Source organism: Diadema antillarum, unplaced genomic scaffold (assembly GCF_040938485.1).
Source record: "Diadema antillarum isolate AM-2024a unplaced genomic scaffold, OU_Dant_1.0 seq00001649_RagTag, whole genome shotgun sequence".
Classification (NCBI taxonomy): Eukaryota; Metazoa; Echinodermata; class Echinoidea; order Diadematoida; family Diadematidae; genus Diadema; species Diadema antillarum.
Genome location: NW_027272350.1, coordinates 230876 through 243906, shown reverse-complemented (window position 1 = coordinate 243906; position 13031 = coordinate 230876). Strand labels below are relative to the sequence as shown.

Genomic DNA, 13031 nt, shown 5'->3' with positions numbered 1-13031 from the left:
GGGAAGGTGTGCTTTATCATCTTTGTTATCTCGCGAAATACAGAGCACTTTTCAGTATGATCTGGCGAAATGCAGCGCCGTTATGTGGATACGGCACTGGCGAAATGCTGTTGCTGCCCTCTGCGTCCTATTGAAAAGCATCGAGAACCATTGTAACAAGAGCGTGTGCGACAAGGGGCCGCCCTTTGCATAATAAAGACAAGTGTGGAGAGCTATCACGATTCCTTGGGAGCTATCGAAAACCTCGTCACGGTCGGTCGAGTTTTGGCGTCGCGTTAACAATGGCAACAGAGAAATTGAGGGAGATTTAAATGTACACAAGAGGCGTTGTAGTTTGAAACAGCCCTCACAGGCTGGCCGGCTGTAAAGTGTCAGTTCAGTGAATTGTGCGTGAAAACACACGGTGGTGGCTTCGAGTACCAGTTGTTGGAGGACTTGTAGTAGAGAATGCACATGTTAATCTTGAACATTCTGGAGTGTGGGCCTTCCGTTCTAATTTCAGTTGATTGCCTCACCAGCCTGTAACTACCTGTTTATGCAAAATGGTAAGTTCTTTCGTGAAGGTGAGAACTCCACCTCCCTGGTTCTTTTAAGTTTGTTTTGCTCCCCCTCCCCCCAGCTGTCTGTCTCTTTCTCACACATACATGTTCTTCGTATTTCCTTCTCATTACGCACCCTTCAAATTAAGACATTCTGATAAATCGCACATTATATTATCAACAGTGCAAAGTTGCTGCGTACAGGGAATCCGTGTATACATACGTGTACATGACTGTGTTATAATTTTATGATAATATGTAGAGGTTCTTTATCATCGTTCTTCACCATCGTTTATTCTTCCACTTGACTCGCATCATACAAAACGATTCGAGTACGTCTTAAACAAGACGGTTAATCATACGGTATATTTTTTTAGTTATCGCAGTGATGCTATTTCTATCTGGCGTAACGGAAAAGCTTCTACATAGGAAGATTTTGAAGATGGGGGATTCGGATTTTGAAATTCGTGAAGGAGATATGTAACTTCCACACACTGTCTTGTTCAGCAAAGATCAAGGTATAATGACTTAAGATTTATGGGATGAAGGAAAAGACTTCCAAGGGAGACAGTTACAAAAGCTGCATCAGCTCGACGTCGGAAAAAAGAGGGGCATGACGCATGGCCAAAGTCGAGGTACAGATTGTACCACTACCAGATAGGTAATACATGTATCTGGCATTATTCTGAGAACAGCTGGACGGAAATTACAATACATTATGTCCCCTCAAAGTTGGGTTTGTATTAATGGTATTACTTTTTGTAGTAGGCCTACACGGCATCCATGCAGCAAGATACATGCATCCACTGTTTGTATGTTTGTTTGTCTTTTAGTTCAGTAGTACTTCGGTCACCGCATCAGAAAACAAACGCTGAATAGTTGTAATCAACCATTTCATTGAAGAATATACGGATTGTATAATTATATACAATGTAGCTGGTTCCTCCTAGAAAGTTACTCCTCCCTCGGTAGGATTATATACCATCATGTATAATAATGTACATGTAGGCATTTGTAGTGCCTGTACAAATTTGTGTAAAACTACACTGTACATGCATGTACCGGCATACTTACGCTGATTTGATATAAGGTGTGATTTGTACTTCTTTTTTTTGGGGGGGGGGGGGAGGGAGGTGGTGGAAGTTTTGCTGCGTGTTTGGTTCAATATCTTTGTTTATAGAGAGCGTTCAATCATGTTAATAGTGTCCGCACAATAAATAGTAAGGAGTTCATATACATGTATGTGACATCGGCAGAAACACTGTTGCCTTTCACAGAAGAGTGATACCATGATCGTTTAGTGAAAGATGTTAAAATCATTGAAAACAGAAGTACATGTATACCACATAACGTCTTGTATTATCATCTATATGTTTCATAATATTTCTCGTTTTGACCTTGATTTCGAAGGATCCATTTCCGGAACCGGAAGCGTTCTTGAATGACCTTTCACCTCGCAAAGAGCTATCGCCAAGGAAGAATCCCATGCAGCTAAACCTGACTTCCTCGCTCGGCAGACGATCGCCCCTGAAGCCCGCCCAACAAATCCTACACTCGACTCACGAGCTCGCTCAGTTCTATCCACGGAGGGCGGGTGCTGAAGGAGTTAAACACTTTTCGCAACCAGGGGCTCCTCTGTGACGTCACAGTCGTTGCTAATGGCACCAAGCTCGAAGCCCATCGCACCATCCTCGCGGCGAACAGCAAGTATCTTCGCGAACAGCTCCTCAAGATCGCATCGAGGGCAAAATCGCCGGTGACCAAGCCCGAAATCGTCCTGGAAGGTGTATCGATCGGAGCGCTGCGGGCCGTGACTTCATTCATGTACACGTCGGACCTGGGAGGTGAGTGCACCATGGAACAGATAGCGGACGTCTTCCGTGCGGCCGATTACCTGGAGATGCCCGACTTGAAGCAGTATTGCACGGACCAGACGAAGAGTTTGCTCAAACCCGAAAACATGTATTAGACGCCTTGCAAATCAGCAGGAACGTGAACTCGGACGAAATCAAGAGCATCATCGAGCGATACGTAGCAGAGAACTTCGTTTTGCTCGCCCGAGGAGGCGATGGTATTTGAGCATGACCGCCGAAGACTTGTTGGCGGTGCGGCAGCACGAGGAATTCTCCGGTCCGGCTCTGGAGTCTGCTCCGCGCACTGATCGCCTGGGTCGAGCACGACCGCGAGGCCCGCATGAGACACGCGGAAACTCTCCTCTCCGTGGTTCGTTTCCACGACATCCGGCCGACCGACATCCAATGCGAAATATCTCCGCCATCGAATGTCGTCTCGCCGACCCCGACGACGCCGCGCTCAAGCAGACGATTCCTCTCTTGCATCGCCGCGCGGACGCAGGACTGCATTCGACCCTCCCACATGACCCGAGCTCCCGGGGATGCCATGTTCGCGTTGCTAGGTGGGGACAATTCAGCTGGCGCACCTAGCGACAGGATGTTCACATTCAAGATGTCAACTGGGCAGTGGGAGGAGGGAGCACCAATGCCCATTAAAAGACTGGATCACGCCAGCACTGTGCTCAACGGGATTGTCTATGTTGCAGGTGCGTAGATAATTTTCTCTCCTGTTCCCATCTTCTTTTCCAAGTACATTTTTGTATTTGTACAAAAAGCTCCAAGATGTGATAATCACCACCCCCAATTTGAAGATATTGGTTGATGTCATCTTTATATAACTGATTATAAAAAGGAATTGAGAAATGGAACACATTAATGTCACATCTATCAACCATAATGCGTATCAATTATTTCCACATATCACTAAGTCTTCTCGCGATTCGTTTGTGACAAGATTTTCCTTTCTTACATGAGATGTTAATGTTCTAAAAATATTTGAATTTATGATCTAAAATAATGTCTGGATAGTATGCAAACGAGTCATGCAGTTAGAAATAACACAGTTACTTATCACTGTTGCTATTACCTTTCTATTTCAGGGCTTGTCTTGGAAATAAAAACCACTGCATCTGCACTTTGAGAGTTAAACAATAACTGTACATGCAGCTTGACAGTTAAATTACAAGGGTATCAAATAATTAGCGATTTATAGAAATTCATGAGGAACTCTAATCATTCATTTATCAAGACGATGATTTAGCTAATTTTGATGATATCAAGACGATGATTTAGCCAATTTTGAAATTGCATCCAGTAATACACAACACACTATTGCAGTGTTGTTTACTTTGTAACAAGACACCTTTTTATAGGCCTATTCAGCATTTGTGGCAATTTTCTGAAAGATTTAACTGTCGCTTAACAACTACATTTAAAGGGATGTTTTAGGCACTTCACACTCTCCTCTCGTCTTGCCTATTTTCATACAGGGGGTCAGCATTCTGCTCATAACAAAGCTGCAGACAGCATTGGAACGTGTCACGACTTCGACCCTCAAACCGGGACGTGGACCCAGCTCTGTCCTATGCAGAAGCGTCGGGCCGTATTCACTCTCAACACGCTGGAAAACCGGATCTATGCGGTCGGTGGGAAGAACGCCCATGGCTCGCTCGCCAGCGTGGAATACTATGACCCCGCGACCAAGTCCTGGACCTACGTCAGCCACATGTACACCGGTCTCTTTGGGCATGCCAGTGTCACGTTGGATGGTAAGATTTACGTTAGTGGCGGCGTTGTTGCCGGACGGCATTTTACAAACGCGCTCCAGTGTTATCACCCTCAGAGCGACAAGTGGGTGCACATGTCCTGTATGTCTGCAAAGAGGGCGTTCCATATGATGTGTGCGGTCGACGGACAGCTCTACGTCTTTGGCGGAAACACGCGCGATGCTTCCAGCCGCCGCATCGACTGCGACTCCGTCGAAAGCTACGACCTGACCACGGACAGGTGGCGGACCGTCGAGAGCATGCCCCGTCCAGTGTGCTTCGCTGGAGCCGTCACCCACGGAGACATGATCTACGTCGTTGGCGGATTCAACGGGAAGAAGGGCAAGAGATACCCGGATGTGCAGTACTTCGACGTGAGAGACCGAACCTGGAGCCTGATTGGACAGTTGCCTGCACCAATCATGAGGCATTCAATGTGTGCCATTGAATCTCCTACTGCCCTCATTGTTCATTAAAGAGGATATCCACCCCAAAATAAATTAACTCTAGAAGAAAGAGAAAAAAATCACTACAGAACGTTCAAAAAATGAATAAAAACGGATAAGAAATACAGAAGATATGCCATTTTGAAATTTCATTAAAAAAAAAAAAAAAATTTCTTCAGGGGCGGATCCAGGAATTCTGTAAAGAGGGGGCGCGTTCACAAAATTAAAGGGGGGCGCACGCACCCCTCCCCCCATTTTTTTCTTTTATTTCTTTTGTTTCAACAAAAAATAAAGGGGGGGGGGGGCGTGCGCCGGTTGCGGTCCTCCCTGGATCCGCCCCTGTTTCTTGGCCAGTCCTTATATATACTAGTATTCAAATGAGTGAGTTGATAGTGTCATGTCCTCACAATTTTTCATGCATGTTATATATGAAATTCAGAAAAATAACTAGCTAATACACATACAGGCGTACATGTGTAAAAGCATATTCCCATACCAAAATATATCAGGGGTAACATTTGTTCTTTTTTCATAACTTCCTTATTCCTTATCCAATTCTAATCATTCTTGCCCTGTTTTTCATGATTCTTTTTTTTTATTCATGAAGTTTTTAAGTGGATTTCTTTTTTTAATGCTATCAAAGATTTGCATGGTGTGTTAGTGCATCTGTGCGTGAATGTACATGCACATGTACTTGAATATAAAGAAACCTCATTATATCAAACCTTGGGACCCTGGAAACTATTCTAGTTACATTAGGATAAAAAAAAGAAATATACAGAATTTGGTGTTGCAAAATGATTTTTGTTATGACTGAGTTTTTAATTGTTATATGTGACCTCTTCATGATAGGGTCCTACTGTATATGAAAACAACAGTGCACAGAACAAAATGTTGGCCTGTAACCATGCATCATTCAGACACTGGTATTTGTTCATGATTAACACGACCTTAAAGCAGTGATAATGAAAGTAGGCCTACTTGATGTACATCTATTAACCAAGAATCTAACAAACTTTGTCTAAAAGGATTTTCTTTAATCTTATTGTGTAAATCATGCTAGACTGTCACACGTGAAGTATTTATTACAAAATAGATACATGTACCTGTATATCTAGTAATAAATCCAGGAATTTAGAGTGAGAAGATTATCAAAGGAGATGTCAGGATGATTTTCAGACTTTTATATTTGAACAAGTGTGAATCAGTTGTACTGAATACAGAGTTTCAGAATTTATAGTGATTGGAGTGAGGAATATGAATGTTTTCAAAATTTATAATGAATTGCAATGAACAAGGATGATGACACAGCAGCCTCACCATTAAAGAATGCATGAGTTGGTGCTCACGGAAGCAGAACAAAAGAAGAACGCATGCGTAGATTCTACACAGGTGAACTTGTTAAGCAGGCATTTTTTAAATATGTGAGCCTCTTATGTCATCAACATTGTTCAGTGTAATTTGTATAGTAAAGGTTTTTCAGATTATTGGTTTCTGTGCTCATAACCACAATAAATTTCACAAATCTATACATTGGGGCTGTCAATTTATGTAATGTGTAATGTGGAATTATAAAAATCATCTGGAATGCCCTTTTAAAAAGAAATATTACATGTACAAGTATATGTGCACACTAATGACAGCCAGAGAACTTATAAACTCTTCCTCAATATTTTATACAACTCTCAGTTCTATAATTCCGTTGTTTTTTATGATTATAATGTGTCTGTGTACATACAATGTTATTATTTTTCTTTTACCAGTCATGCCAGACCAGTAAATTTGGCAATTCCCCCCAAAAAATTACTGATCTGACAGTGATTTTTCTCAGTCTGTGGCGATTGGACAGGGACCACTGTGTTGTTTTCCCTAGCTTGCATGCACTACAACTTTGTCCTGAATTAATTACACCAATAATCATTGACAACAAAATATGTAATACATGTCCATGTATTGCAACACAGTTTGTCAAACAATGCTGTGTCTGAACTACAATATGTAAGCACTTTGTTGCATTTAATAAATACAACTGTATCACTCACTCATATCGGTTTATTCAACGTCTGTTTTCACCAATCTGAAAACCTGGAATTATGTTTTGTGTGTAATCTTCTTCTTCTTTACATGGCACAATGTGTAGCTTTCACACCATTTGTCAAATCAAATGCATGTATTGCAAATTGTCTGGAATGAACTGTGAGGGGTTGGCACCATTCACCTGTTTTCTAGAGTGGGTATGTGGGGTGGACCACTTCATCAGGCTAGCATCCTGCTTGCTGCAAGGAAGTACTGTAAAAGTGGAATTTTGGCCGTGTTCAAATTTTTGCTCATTTAGCGCAACCAGAAAATCGTACCAAAATTAAAACATATGCCAATATCTCTGCTTGCTCCATGTTCCAGGAGTTAATGTCTTGATTCTGCGGAATCAAAAACATGTGAAACTAATCTCACCCACCTGAGCATAAAAAAGTATGCAGAAAAAACTAGATATATCGCTACGGAGACTGATATGCCTCCGCCATAATGCATGGTTCTCCTAATAGGTCTATAGTACAATGTCTTGACAATGTGTGATGACAGTTTCACACAATTGGCAAAATATTAAAATGACAGGTTTGACATAAATGTGCTGAATGTTCACTTTCCTAGAACTAGGTTCAATTGGATGAATGATTAAAATGTCAGAGTGCAGGTATTTGGGGAACTGATGATTTTTACTTGACTTTTAACCCTTTTATAAGTTTATGCATTGAGTAATTTTCAAGGTATTGAGAAAAAGTATAATTTCAGTATAACTATCAAATGGGAAAATAGCATTATTTAAACCTGGCCTTTGACCTTTGACCTCACAGTTCCAAAGAGAATCTCTGTTAGGTTGAAAATGCATAAATATGTAAGTTTCATGATGATACCTTGAGTTACTTTTGAGATATGGAGGAAAAAGTGCAATTCAGCACTTTCACTTGACCTTTGACCTTTGACCTTTTGGCAAGAAACTTCCCACAGAAAATATATTGGGTAATACATGTATACATCAAGTTTAAAAAAAAAAAAACCTTCAGGCATTGCATAAATATAAGGAAAGTAGTGATATTTTGAGGAGTTGACCTTGACCTTTGACCCCCTGACCTTTGAACCATGACCCCAAACTTCCCTAGATAATCACTGCCCATTGGAACAAGCATATATACTAAGTTCCATGAAGATACCTTGAACCATTTGCGAAATATGGAGAAAAACATGAATTTTCAACCTTTTTTTCACAAAATAACCTGTGACCTTTGACCTTTGACCCCGTGACCCTAAAATCCAAACAAAGTATTATCCTTCCAGGATATACCCTCACACCAAGTTTGATGTAAAACCACCACACGGTTCTTGAGATATCGACAAAAACAAAACGGGACGGACATACGGACGGACGGACGGACGGACCCGAAAACATAATGCCTCCGGCCACTTCGTTGGCGGAGGCATAAAAAATGCAAAAGTATCCACTTTCACAGTAAAGGTGGAATTCTTTATGTGTGTGGATTGTGCTTCCCTCACTCATAGGACATCCATTAACCTGTTGAGGACCATCTACCTTATCACAGGGGAGAGACTGTTTTTGCCTCCTACTAGAGGGGATGGCATGATTGAACAAAACATTGCTCAGCTAGACTCAATAGGACTAGCACCCAAGCCATAAGATTGCAAGGCAGACGCGTTACTGACAAGAGCCACCTCACTATCCCGGCTGTTCCTACTGAATACCAGCCATTTCAGTTGAGTCACTATAGACTTCACTAGCACCCACACCCATACACACACAGAAGGAAACAAAAACAATAAAATACACTCCAAAATACAAACTTTTGTTTATCATATATTCCTTTTAAGATGCCGAGATTTATTGAAAATAGATGTATGCATTTATAGTTGATTTGAAAATTGCCAAAGAGTGATTACCTCCAGTCTAATTAATGCATGTCTTAGTTGTAGTTTCACCGTACCAAACCCCTCTGATTTCAGGGATAAGATCACAACAGCAAAGTTAAAACTCACACGTATGCTACAGACACTGGAACAAATCTCTTGTCATGGTTGGAAGACAAAGACAGGTGGGGGATTAAATGATAACAGAGGGCACTTCCATGCCTCTTTCTTTGCTCCTCGCTTGATCGTAACAGTCAAAATTGACAATCTTGCTTTAGGGAGTCGATCCTTGCTGGATGGATAGTATTATCAATTAACTGTCACAATTGTTGCAGAAAAAGGCAAATTATATATACATCTGATATACTTCAGAATGAATCTTGCCCCTTGCTTTGCTCCCTGCCTGATCTCAACAATCATACTGGGCAATCTTGCTTCAGGAACCCGTAGGGCACAGAGCTGATCCTTGCTGGATGGATAGCATTCTCAATTGACTGTCACAATTGTTGCAGAAAAGGAGAAATTCTATAAATGATACACTTCAAGGAAGAACCTTGCCTCTTGCTCTGCTCCCTGCCCGATTTCAACAATCACACTGGGCAATCTTGCTTTAGGAACCCGTAAGGCACAGACCTGAGCCTTGCTGGATGGGTAGCATTCTCAGTCACCTCTCACAGTATCAGATGAGCTCAGGTAACGGCAGAATCATCCCCATCAGTCTCTGGTGACTGGGGTTTGTGGGTAACAAACTCTGAGATGGAAAACAAAAAAGTTGCGTGACTGGTGATTCATTTGTGTAAGCATACAAAATACTGGGTGGGGGTGGGGGGGGGGGGAGGAGGAGCAAATTAGGTGACCAAATGAAGGAGGAAATAATTGATATGAACCAAAATATCTGCAATTTTCAATAGCACTCGTAGGAATCATGTCATCATCCCTGCATCACACAAATGATAGAGACACGAGGATACATTATCATCATGAACAGAAAAAAAAAGAAAGAGGAAAAGAATAAAGAATATTGGGGGGGGGGGGAGAGAATATGAATGAAGAACAAGGAGATAGTCATGACTGAAGAAGGAATAAGCGTTGGAGTGTACCAGAATATAAATAGATCATCAGGAGTCAAGAATTCAACATGTGATAATTATATTCACCTACCCACACAAATATATTTCTCCTTAATTGCACTCACTCATGTATGGCAAATATATGTACTACACCAAAACAAATGTAATGCCAGAAATATAGTAAGTACACATTTACTGGGTAGCAGTGCTTCACACCATTGATGCCACAGCAAGTTTTTAAGAATCCATTTCCCTAGTTTACAAAAACAGTCTCTGGCATAAACTTTGGAATTCACATTGGATAACATAACTTGCTCTGGGACGAAATGTTCCTGTCAGTTTGAAATACAATTTTTTCCTTAGCAAAGAATTGGAATCATGGCAAAAGAAATTATCATCACCTACCATTTTCATTATAAACGACTTCTTTGAGGTACAATCCACACGGAGGAGCCATGATTGCTCCATGCATGGTGCCATTATTGCGTGACTGGAGAATTCTTGTGATGTCAGAGGGCGCCAGACGACCCAGTCCCACAGCAACGAGGGTGCCCATCATTCTTCGAATCTTCAAGTCAAAAGAAATTAACAAATTCCAATAATCTCATTGTTCTCACGTAAGAAACAAGATGAAAACTCCAACTCTCTCTCTTTTCCTCTCTGCTTCTCTCTTTATTGATCAGAATTACTCCCCACAGCTAAAGACATGAGAGAACCAATCATTTAACTCGTTCTAAAGTGAGATGCACTGAGGATATTAAAATACTAGAGAAGCACTCTGAGAGCTCAGACCTCCGCCAAGCAGCTCATTTCCACCACCAATATTGTTCTTCCATAGAGTACAGTGATTTCCACCCATACGTATGCATGATGATAGTAGCCCGATTTCCCAATACAGAAGCCTTTTGTTACGTCATCAACTTCCAGCTGCGCAGCACACCTCACCCTAGCAGAAACAAGAGCAAGAAGTTTAGTGCATGCATGGAAACCTCAAAAATGCACAGCTTGAACTCCCAAGTTCAGTGACCCTACCTGCCAAAATATTGAAAATCCTTCGTGAAATCCACAAAAATTCCTGATCAATACCAAAATTTAATCATCTGATCCCTGAGTCATTCTCAATTTTTTCTTCAAGTTTCAGCCAAATCCGTTCACTACTTTTTGAGTTATTTTGCACACGGACAGACAAACCACCAGTAATGAAAACATAACCTCCTCCCTTGGCAGAGGTAAAAATTGTTTAAACAAATACAGTGCATCAATAAATTGCAGCAAATGATAGGATATTGATAAAACCTGTGGAACATTTCATCCCAGCTGTTGGCATTCTTCAAATCTTCATTTTCTGATGTTAGTCGATCAATCATGATTGTTTGTGGTGCATCACAGTACTGCTACTCTCAATATAAAAACCAATGTTATTTACAATTCGTCTACCATCCAGGCTTTCAGCTTTTTTCATAAACAATATCTTTAATATCCATATTCACATTCATTAGTCAACAGCCCTCAAGGAATAACAACTTCTGTAAGATGTTGCGTCTCTGGAGTGAATCTACAGAATAATCACCTGTCGTGAGATTATTTTAACAACCATGTTCAGAACAGTACTATCTGCAGACCAGCCACTTTAAATCCTTGAGGACGGACTGATTTTGCTACAATACGCATTTTCCATAGACACCTGCCCGGGTATACTCGGGCTCGTCCTCAACGGGTTAATACTGCATAATAATTTTGAGTGATGCTGTGCCTCACGATGGTTTATTTCTTACACCCTTGTCAAAGAAGTGTTGGACATTAATTCAATTACATCACAACAATTTGATAATATTTTGCTCTCTGCGAGATCACACCACGTATAATGAGTACACTAGTAATGGGACCATCTATGCTCCAAACTAGTCCGAAGCAGATTTATTGGAGCAGCTGCAGTAAAAGGGATATTAAAGAATAACCACAATAAACACATACTGGCAAGTTCGCTGTGGGAGCTATCTACAAGTATCGGGTCCTTGGCTGGGAAGGAAGGCAATTGTGTGTATTGGATGTGCTGAATTCACCTGTCTGTACAGGAAGGACTTGCTGTAGAAGCTGACTTCCCAGAATTCCACACCGTCCAGCTCCGGGCAGTGGTGGTCCAAGAAGCCCAGGTCCCGCCTGAACTCGATACGGTCCATGGTCTTGATGGGGGACTTCAGGTCGCCGTCAGGACTGGCGTTGCGGAAGGCACTGAAGTCATGGGTGCCTAGGAAGTTTTCTGATGCTTGCACCATTGCTGTGGTATCAAGACTTAAAACCATGATCCAAGTAAAGAAAACTAAGTATTGCTTACAAAGTTTATCACAAAATAAGATCATGCCAAAAACTTCTATAAATTTTCTGACAAAAAAAGAAAAGAAAATGCGGATAATATCAAATGTGCATTTCTCTTACACAATGAGTAACCTGTATTTCTTGACAGAATGAATCTCGTCTGTGAGAATTCAGGTAAATCAAATTGAAAGCCAAGAGACAAAGGCACTTTGTAAAGTTCACCCCCCCCCCCCCCCCCCCCCCCCACAAACTTTGGTGCTACGAATCACCCCCCACCCCCAGTCGATAAAAAGGAAGAACTGGGGGGAAAAAAGTAGAGATGAAACCCTAGATGGCATTCCACAAAAGGGATAAATCGGACAAGAGTGCATGCATTTACAAAAATTTAATCTATGTACACATAGGAACTACACGAGGTGGCTTTCACACCTTTCTCTTATGGCCCAGCACCTCGCCCTCTCAAAGATGGGGAGATCAAACTTGTGGCAGCCGGCGGCGATTCTGTAGAGATACGACCTCCTGACTGCACGGTGCTGGGAGTGAAAGTTGTCTGGGACCTTGGTGATCTTGATGACCCTTTATGGTGGTGAACAGAGAAGTGAGGACAGCACAAAAGATGAAGATCACACTTTATGCAGGTTTTGGGTATGGATTGTACATTTCCGTGATACAATATGTGGCCACTTAGACTAGTTTGACTTCACATCAAATTTCTGAGAATGCTGGATGTGTAATGTGAAAATCCCATTGACTTCTAGTGGCATGGTCTGTCTAAAAAATATATCTCACTTACATGTATGACCATGGAATCTTCATGATGTTTGATCACGTACCCTCTGAGAGCTAATGCCATTGAATCCTTTCAGTTCCAATTTTAGAAGGCAGGTGCATAGAACATCTATTCAAATCCATGAAGAAAAAAAAAATGTGTTTGATGCAATCCTGGGCAAATGATGACAATCACATAACTATTTTTACCCTGTCTAGCTTTCAATACATTTATACAGACTGCATTTTTGCTTGTATATGTATTTTAAATTTGAAATTGCTGATGAATGAACATGCAATGCACCTAGAAAAGGTGGCACATGGAGTCCACTACCCAATTCATAACAAGAACGAA

At 41.4% G+C, this 13031-nt stretch overlaps 1 protein-coding gene and 1 pseudogene across 1 annotated transcript in view; one reads left to right on the top strand and one right to left on the bottom strand.

Moving 5' to 3' along the window:
* Positions 1-1159: 1159 nt before the first annotated feature.
* Positions 1160-4634, top strand: LOC139711367 (kelch-like protein 26; annotated as a pseudogene).
* Positions 4635-9211: 4577 nt separating this feature from the next.
* Positions 9212-13031, bottom strand: part of LOC139711366 (tRNA pseudouridine synthase-like 1) — a 40591-nt gene continuing 36771 nt past the window's right edge. The window contains exons 4-7 of the mRNA XM_071623257.1: positions 12338-12484; positions 11656-11884; positions 9998-10160; positions 9212-9273 (exon numbers count right to left, since the gene is read on the bottom strand). Coding sequence (XP_071479358.1) covers positions 9212-9273; positions 9998-10160; positions 11656-11884; positions 12338-12484 — 601 coding nt within the window. The remainder of the gene's footprint in view (positions 9274-9997; positions 10161-11655; positions 11885-12337; positions 12485-13031) is intronic.